The sequence below is a fragment of the Aristolochia californica genome, unplaced genomic scaffold (assembly GCF_029961685.1).
Source record: "Aristolochia californica isolate CCGP_79_NKW_82.1479 unplaced genomic scaffold, dmAriCali1.0.hap1 SCAF_6, whole genome shotgun sequence".
Classification (NCBI taxonomy): domain Eukaryota; kingdom Viridiplantae; phylum Streptophyta; class Magnoliopsida; order Piperales; family Aristolochiaceae; genus Aristolochia; species Aristolochia californica.
In genome coordinates, this window is record NW_027182257.1 from 43,863,162 (window position 1) to 43,871,064 (window position 7,903).

The window sequence follows — 7,903 nt, forward strand, 5'->3', positions numbered from 1 at the left end:
CCGGGGAGGAACATCATCGTGAGCCTCTGAAGCTGTCAAATGGTTTCCAGTGAACATCTTGTCAACAATAAGCACACAACAGAGAAAAGACCCGGAAGCAAGCTTTCCATTGACCCTTTCTATAGACTGCACCCTTCAACCAAATAATAGTATCAGTAAATGGTTAACAAATTTAAGCAAAAGAGTTACAACCTCGCTGTCCTGCATTATTGTCACACCATGCCAAAACCAAAGCAAGATGTAAAAGAATGTCAATCAAGAGTCAAACCGAACCCAGGTGATATGGTTAGAACAGGCACCCTTGAAGGAAAACAACCATATATAAAACACGCATCAAATATACTGCCATCCAGCAAGTTACAGATTGTTTTAGAGTACAAAATCTACGCATAAGAAGTTACAATAAAAATAGATCACAGGCTTACAAACAAGCATACGAACATATCTCTGCATGAAAGAGAGTACTAGTTGGAGCCAGACTAAGCAATAAAGTACCCAGTATTTTACCCTCTGCTTCTGGTTGTCTTGTGATACTGGAAAGAAATCCTCATGATGCATAGCCAAACAATTTTCTATCGGCCCCTTTCGAAGCCAATACGTGTTCTCCCAGATCCTTCATGGCCATCCCTCATTGAAGAGCCTGCACTTGCCTTCATGGTACCACCACTTCCAATCTTATCCATTGCCTTTTTACCCTTCTTCACCTCTGTCAAGAACTGGTCCAGACCAAAAGGATCAGGCTCTTCCACCTGTTTCTCGAACTCCACTGGCCTATCCCGTGGACCACTCTTCTCAGAGACCCCAGTAAAGTTCTTATCAGGCTTAAATCGATCAGTCTTAAGAACCTTCTCCAGTTGCTCATCTGCTCCTCCGTACATGTCAGCATCAGCATCTCTCTTAGGCTTGTACAAGCTGGACAGAGTAGACTGAGCTGTGAAAAGACCTTTATCATATATGTTGTACTGATCATCAGCAGCAAACCCAGACTCCATCCCTTTCTCCTGGTTAAACAGCCTCTGATCATACATGACCTCTCCAGAACGTCCTGCCCCGGTGCTAGCCATCCCAAGTGCAACCTTCTCACTAATATCCCGATCTCTATCTCTTGTAATCTTACTCTTCTTTCCCATAGCAGCATCTTTAGCCTCCAGCCTTCTCTCCCTTTCTCTTTCTCGTCGCCTCTCCTCACGAATCTTTTCTCGTTCCAATCTCTCTTCTTTTTCCTCCTTTGTTTCCCTTGGTATATCTCTCTCCCTGATCCTTTCATGATCTCCTTGCAGTTCATCTGCATCAGCCATGTTTCTTTCTGAAGGAACAGGAACAGCAGCAGGTGCAACACCACCTGTCCTCTCTGATCGAGCCTTCTGAGCCAATGCTCTCAACTCTTGCTCCTTCCTGTCCTTCTCTTTCAACAAGAGTTCTCTTTGGACCTTCGACCTCATGGCAACGGCTTCTCTAGCTTTCTGCTCAGCAACATACAATGCCTCAGAAAGCTTGGCAAAATTATCATTTATCTGGACATCCTGAAGACCTCTTCCATCTGCTGCAAGACGTTTGTCTAATGGGATTGTGTAACCTTTTGGATTTTTCCAATTAGAAATACATGGCGGAATTTTCCAGTCCTGTTGATCCTTCACAGTTACTGGGCGAGGTGGAGAGTGCATGATTGTAACAGGTGGTGACCCAGATGCCTTTGGGACCCGCTTGTGCTTGAACTTAGGTGGCTCAAGGGGATCCTGTTGTGTTCCTACTAAGTGAATAATTCTCTCACTAGACCCTGAATTGAATGCTGCTGACTGTTGAGATGGCTTATACTTGATAAATTTTGACTCAGAGGATGGCTGGGCCACATTTTTTGGTTGTGCTGCACTCAGTCTAGTGTTGATAATTTTCTCCAAAGCAGCTTTTGTATGCTGTGTTGTTTCCTCCACCTCTTTTTCAAAGGCTTCAGATTCCTCCCCTTCCTCTCTTAGAATTTTTGGTATAAGGTCCTTATGTTGCGTGTAGACAATCTTGGAAGCATTCTCATTTTGCTTAACGATGGCATCAAATGCAACATTCCCCTGGGAATCAACTGTAAGTGGGAGGATTTTGGAACCAGGTTTTTCATTCTTCCTGCCCATTCCAAGAGGGTATTGTGCAACATGAATTTCAGGGAAGGCACCACCGTCCCCAAAATCTTCAGGCTTTCGGGGCACAAACCCTGCTCGTTTTCCATATGGAGGAATCAGCTTGTTCTGGATGATGGTGGACTGTGTGGACTCAGATGCACTGAAGCGGTCCTTGAACCATGCGTCCTTTGAGTGGTCATAGAATGATGCAGTTGTAGACTTTGGGGCTGGCAAAAGTTCCTTAAGAGCCGCCATTACGTAGAGATGGGAGATGCACACTTAACCACTAATCAGCACTAGCAGTCTTGTAGAGGAAGCTTATTTGACCTTTCAGATTTGATAACAACGAGATAGTTAACCAATCTGCCTTGCTTATCAAAGGAAAGGGAAAAAAGTACACTAGATGAATTGGTCCTGGTTCAGACACTAGAAACAGTAAAAGGAAAGGGAAAAAAAAAACGTTCACAAGATAATTTGCAAAGAAGAAGAAAAGGAAAAAGCATTCATACCACCAAAGAATAAATCTGTTACTTTGTCTTTCCTATCCTCTAGCTTGTTCTTCTTTCTTTCTCGACAGTTTCCGGCATTTTATACTACATAATTCTGTACATTTATTCAATTCCTCTAGTTTATTTAGTGAATTCATAACGTGGTTGGAACATTAGTTAAGCTCTCATAATAGCAGCCAAAAAGAAAGTGTTTTGGAATAAAGATGTGAAAGAACTGGTTTCATCAGGTCTCTATACAAAGGCCATGTAAGATACCCGAAAGTAGATCCAAGAAGAAAAATGAATTTTGGAACCTACTCACTGCAAACTTATTCCAAACCAAGCCAAATGAAATTCATTAAACACTTCCAATATTCGATAAATAGATTTTCACATTCAAAAAATACTTGAAGGACCTATATCTGCAATGGAAAATAAAGAGAGAGAGAGAGATAGATTCAGATTCGATCCTGGGGCTAAAGAATACCCATATTGGCATGAGGAAAGAGTGGTAATAGAAAAAGCCACCCCCGCGATGACGATGGTACAGGAGAGAGAGGGACACGGAAGAAATCAGAGAGAGAAGAAACCACTTACAGAAATCGGTGTACTGCGAAACGACGATCCAAGAGGAAACAAAATCGCAGAGATGGGAGGCGAGGTTGGACCCTCTTTCGATCGACTAAGTGCTTGAAGAGATGAAACGCAAACTGGGTTCCTCGCCGGCGACAGCAACAGTTTGGGATTAGGCTCTTCGGGGTGATGGGAGCCCGATACTCTCCCAGGGTTTTCTCACGCTGATATATATGGGTGTCTTCGCGAAATGGATGTCGAATCGAATTCTGATTAACGATATTTAGCAAAATAAGAAATAAACACAGGAAAATATAAGCTACAAATTATTAAAATATCCATTTTACAATTGAAAATTAAAAATTAAATAAAACAATTGAAGATTAAAAATTAAATAAAACAATTGAAGATTAAAAATTAAATAAAACAATTGAAGATTTAGAAAAATAGGGACAAAAGGAAAATTCTATTTAAATAAATATTAAATAAATAACTAGTATAAAACTGAAGATTTACCAAAAATAAAATTAAATCCGAATACTGTTATTCAGAATCGAATATTAATATAAATTTTAATATAATATATATAAGTGGAATTAAAATTATAACAAGAAAATTTTAATATATTTTAATTTTAATTTATAATGTGCTATTCAATTATTTTAGTAATCAGTTTTATGTAATTATAATTTCATGCTTACGCCTATGTTCAATTATAGATCTTGTATCCAAATTCTCATGAGGGAAGCTAGATACGGATGAATCTGAATCTTTGCTCCACACTGATTCAGATGAAGTTGATAAATTCTGGGTCATTTTCTCGAGAAGAGAAGAATCTTTGTTTCCTCTTCCTGACGCGAGGGAAAACTAAGCTGAAAGAGAAGGGGTCCTCTTTCAGACTCTGGGCCTCCCCATTAAGGAAGCCCAAACTTCTCTGAACCGATTCTGTGGTCGCTGCGGATTGGCTCGTCTGTAGATATTTACAGACGGCATAGCAGAAGCTGTAGCGGTGAGCAAACAACAGTCTACTCGAGAGACGAGAGAGCGAAAACTCAAAAAAAAGGGAAATAATTTCCGACAGAGAACAAGCGCTTTGTTGGTTTCTTGCGGAACACCCTCCTCTTTTTTACAGTGGCGGAAAGGTGTGGTGAAAAGATCTCCCAAACATGTTTAATGGAGTTGGCGAACAGATCCAGCAATTCATAGCTGCTTCCACCACAGCCATCCCGCTGCATCTCCCCCTTTCCCTCCCACTCCATGTCTCCCCGACTATCTTCCCCGGATTCAATTCCGCCGTCATCTATAGCCCCCCTCAACCAGTTCTACGGTCCCATCTCCTTCAAGGTCTGCAGGTTCAAGATAACGATTCCCAGGAAGAGAAACAAGAGGAAGAAGAGTCTAGCAGGAGTATAGATCTTGAAAGAGATCGGTCTGTGTCAGATCCGAAAGGCCGATGGTTGGAAGAAGAGTCGCTTGGAGTGATGAGGGTCAGATCTGGTATGGAGAGTGGCTTTCCTGATTCTGTTCTTTCGAGGTAGTACTGTCATCTTTCTTCTTTTGTTCCATGTCTTCCTGTTGGTAGGTGATAGAAAGCTGAATGTTTAAGCTCAAAATATTGGAGAAACACTGAGGAAAGGAAATCTGAATTTTGGGTTCCCTAATAGGCTTTTGAAGTAAAAACAGCTTTTTCGAGCATCATGTTTCAGTTGGTGCTACTTGCTCAGCTGTTTGAAGCCTGTAATGGAGAAAGGAAACCCATCTCCAAGAAAGAAAACACAATAAATATGTTAATAGCTAAGAAGTAAGAAGAGATAAGGTCTGTCTGATATCTGCGTGGTTTCGCAGGAAACTCGCAGAAGCTGGATTTAACCGGATGGCTGAAAATTACCAAGAGACAATTGAAGGAGGAATGAGCAAGTACAGCGAGAAGCTTGACGGTGGCAAGGAGGCTGTAGCAACAAAAGAAGGACAAACAAAATTGGGTGGTTTGGATTTGGAAGAGTATTCCGATGATGAAACTCCGGAAAACGCGTCAATGCAAATTAGCAATCCCGCTGCGGCAAAGGAAACACGCACGAAGAAGCGAAAGAGAAGCCAGAATTTGGAGAAGATGAAGGTCGTGTGTGAAGAAATTGTCCAGAAGCTGATCACCCAACAAGAAGAATTGCACACGAAGCTTCTTGAAGACATGGAGAAAAGAGAGGTCGAGAGAGTTGCAAGGGAAGGAGCATTGAGAATGCAAGAGATCGCAAGGCTTGACAGCGAGATTGAAATTAGGGCACAAGAGCAAGCCCTCGCTTGTACCAGAGACGCCACAATTATTGGGTTTCTGAAAAAATTCACATCCACTCGACATCAGAACCAAGACGATCAATCTGCAAGAACGAACAGTGTAGCCGCCACCCAAAACAGCACCAAAACTCCCACTTCATCTTCCACCTCTCCACCTCAGAACGCAAACTCCGCCCCTCACCTTCCATCTCCCACTCGTCCAGCCAACACCGCAACGTCCAACAGCTGTAAAAACCAAACCACCCCATCTCCTCCAGGCCAATCAACAAACACCAGTTCTGCACCAAGAATAACTACATCTATGAACGAAATGGGAAGAAGATGGCCAAAAGCCGAAGTCTACTCACTAATCAGCGTCAGATGCAGCCTTTTCAAAAGCTCAGAAGACAAAACCAGCAAGCTCTCCCTCTGGGAGAGGATCTCCCAGAAGATGACCGAACTGGGCTACAACAGGAGTGCAAAGCGGTGCAAGGAGAAGTGGGAAAACATCAACAAATACTTCAAGAAAACCAAAGACGTCACCAAGAAGCGGTCCCGGGACTCCAAGACCTGCCCTTATTTCCATGAACTCAGCCGCCTGTACAACCAAGGAGTTGTCCTCCTCCACCAGGAGAAACCGGAAACAATCTCAAGGTCGCCGGAAAACCAGACGGACTCGTCGCAGGGTGGTTACCACGAAGACACGGTGCATGCTGGCGAGAATGACAGCAACACGATGTTTCGTGTCGAGTTCTAAGACACCTCCACTGTTCACCCCGCTATGTGGGCCCACTGGATTTAACATCTTAGACGTTGATTAAGAATGGGAGGATCAATTCCTTCCGTAAGTCTCAAGTAGAACCCTTTATTTCGTCTTTTCCATGTTTTTGTAATAATCAAGATAGTTAGCGGTAGTGATCTTGTCTATGGGCCACCGAAAGCGATGATCCCAACGGTTTATTAATGTAAGGTTTTGGAGGGACCAAATGGGGCAGAAACTGTCAGGATGCATCAGAGGAGACGCAAATAATTGCCGGGAGAGGCGGCAGTGGCATAGAGCGGTAAATAGAGGTGGAAGGGTGTCTAGAGTGATTGGCTGCTTCGATGTGATCGGATGATGGGACTGAAAGCGTTCTGTGTCGTCGTCACGCAAACACGAAGACAGAATTTTCTGCAACCGGGAGGGGATGAACCCAATTAGAATTTGATGGAGACGCCGAACCCAAAAGTTAAAATTAATTTAAATATTTTAAACTCGAACTCTAAGTTTAGAACTCGACTCCTATAATTTTAACCGGAGTATTCGATTCCAATAATTTTACGAGTTCTAAGTCTCAGTTAAACTTTAATATATATTTAAATTTAAAAAAAATACATGTTTCGAGTTTGAGTTTTAACTTATATTTAAAATTTTTTAAATATATATATTAAATAAATTATATATAAAATTATACATATATTTTACATAAAATTGAACATAACCTCTACATAAAATTAAGCATAATCTAATTATATAATATCTATGTAAAATTAGATATGACCTATAATTAAAATTAGACATAATATATATACATAATATTTGTATAAATTTATCTATAAACTCCATAAAATTATCTATACAATCCTTAAATAAGCCTTATCACATAGACCAAATCGAACAGAGCCGAAACCGAACTGAACTCTAGCCATTAACAAACCATTCGATTTGATACCGCCCCTACCCAAAATCCAATGGTTGGAAAGTTGATGCTCCTGCATTGGTGTTGGCACCACAGCCAAAATTAAGTCGTCCATGGAAGACTACATCAACAAGATGGAGACGTTGTGGAGCAGTGCTCATCTCACCAATTAGATTATATTCTCTCCCTATTGCAAAAACCACAAAAAAATGAGAATTCCAGTTTAAGAAACAACAGACAAAAGTAACAGGAGATGGAACCTTTGTGACGCGTGTTTTGCATTGTGGGCAAGCTTGATTACCTTCTCGCCTTTCGTATTCATAACAGGTTTGGCAAACAGGAAATGGACATTCATTACAGGCAACAAAAAGCTCTCCATCTACCGTTAATCCAACCTCATCACCACAAATTTGACAAATTTGGCCACTCTGTTCTTCTAAAGGCTTCGACTGAAGAAAATAAGAAAATAAACCAAAATCCGAGGTGCAAGAGTAAATGATGTATGAAAGCCAGACGTAAAACTTAAACAGGAAGTAATTACTGAAATTCTTTACTGAAAAGATGCAAAAATAAAACTCAGGGCTTGCATCATAAAAAGCTTCAGAGACAAAATATTTCCACGATAGGCCTACAAAAAGTCCAAAGAAAATACTATGCAAGAAAACAAAATCAATATCCTACTCAAATTTACAAACCAAAACAGCACCACTGTACTCCCACATAAAATGAAGAAAACTTACCGAAGATAAATAATGGAATACAGAAGCTTAAGATAAAATAA

At 41.0% G+C, this 7,903-nt stretch overlaps 2 protein-coding genes across 2 annotated transcripts; one reads left to right on the top strand and one right to left on the bottom strand.

The window, feature by feature from the left end:
* Positions 1-301: 301 nt before the first annotated feature.
* On the bottom strand, positions 302-3,375 carry LOC137934237 (SNW/SKI-interacting protein A-like). The gene is made up of 2 exons (XM_068778512.1): positions 3,197-3,375; positions 302-2,438 (listed from the first exon to the last, which is right to left on the bottom strand). The coding sequence occupies exon 2, from the start codon at positions 2,364-2,366 to the stop codon at positions 573-575; it is 1,794 nt and encodes a 597-aa protein (XP_068634613.1). The 5' UTR covers positions 2,367-2,438; positions 3,197-3,375; the 3' UTR covers positions 302-572.
* Positions 3,376-4,192: 817 nt separating this feature from the next.
* On the top strand, positions 4,193-6,652 carry LOC137934886 (trihelix transcription factor GTL2-like). Its single transcript, XM_068779454.1, has 2 exons — positions 4,193-4,706; positions 5,018-6,652. The coding sequence occupies exons 1-2, from the start codon at positions 4,339-4,341 to the stop codon at positions 6,198-6,200; spliced, it is 1,551 nt and encodes a 516-aa protein (XP_068635555.1). The 5' UTR covers positions 4,193-4,338; the 3' UTR covers positions 6,201-6,652.
* The last annotated feature ends 1,251 nt before the right edge of the window (positions 6,653-7,903 follow it).

What these genes read in the sequence shown, in the direction of transcription:
- LOC137934237 (XM_068778512.1), bottom strand. Translation starts at nt 2,366, where the DNA reads ATGGCGGCTCTTAAGGAACTTTTGCCAGCCCCAAAGTCTACAACTGCA.
- LOC137934886 (XM_068779454.1), top strand. Translation starts at nt 4,339, where the DNA reads ATGTTTAATGGAGTTGGCGAACAGATCCAGCAATTCATAGCTGCTTCC. An exon ending in CCTGATTCTGTTCTTTCGAG is followed by an intron (nt 4,707 to 5,017) that starts GTAGTACTGTCA and finishes GTGGTTTCGCAG; the next exon opens with GAAACTCGCAGAAGCTGGAT.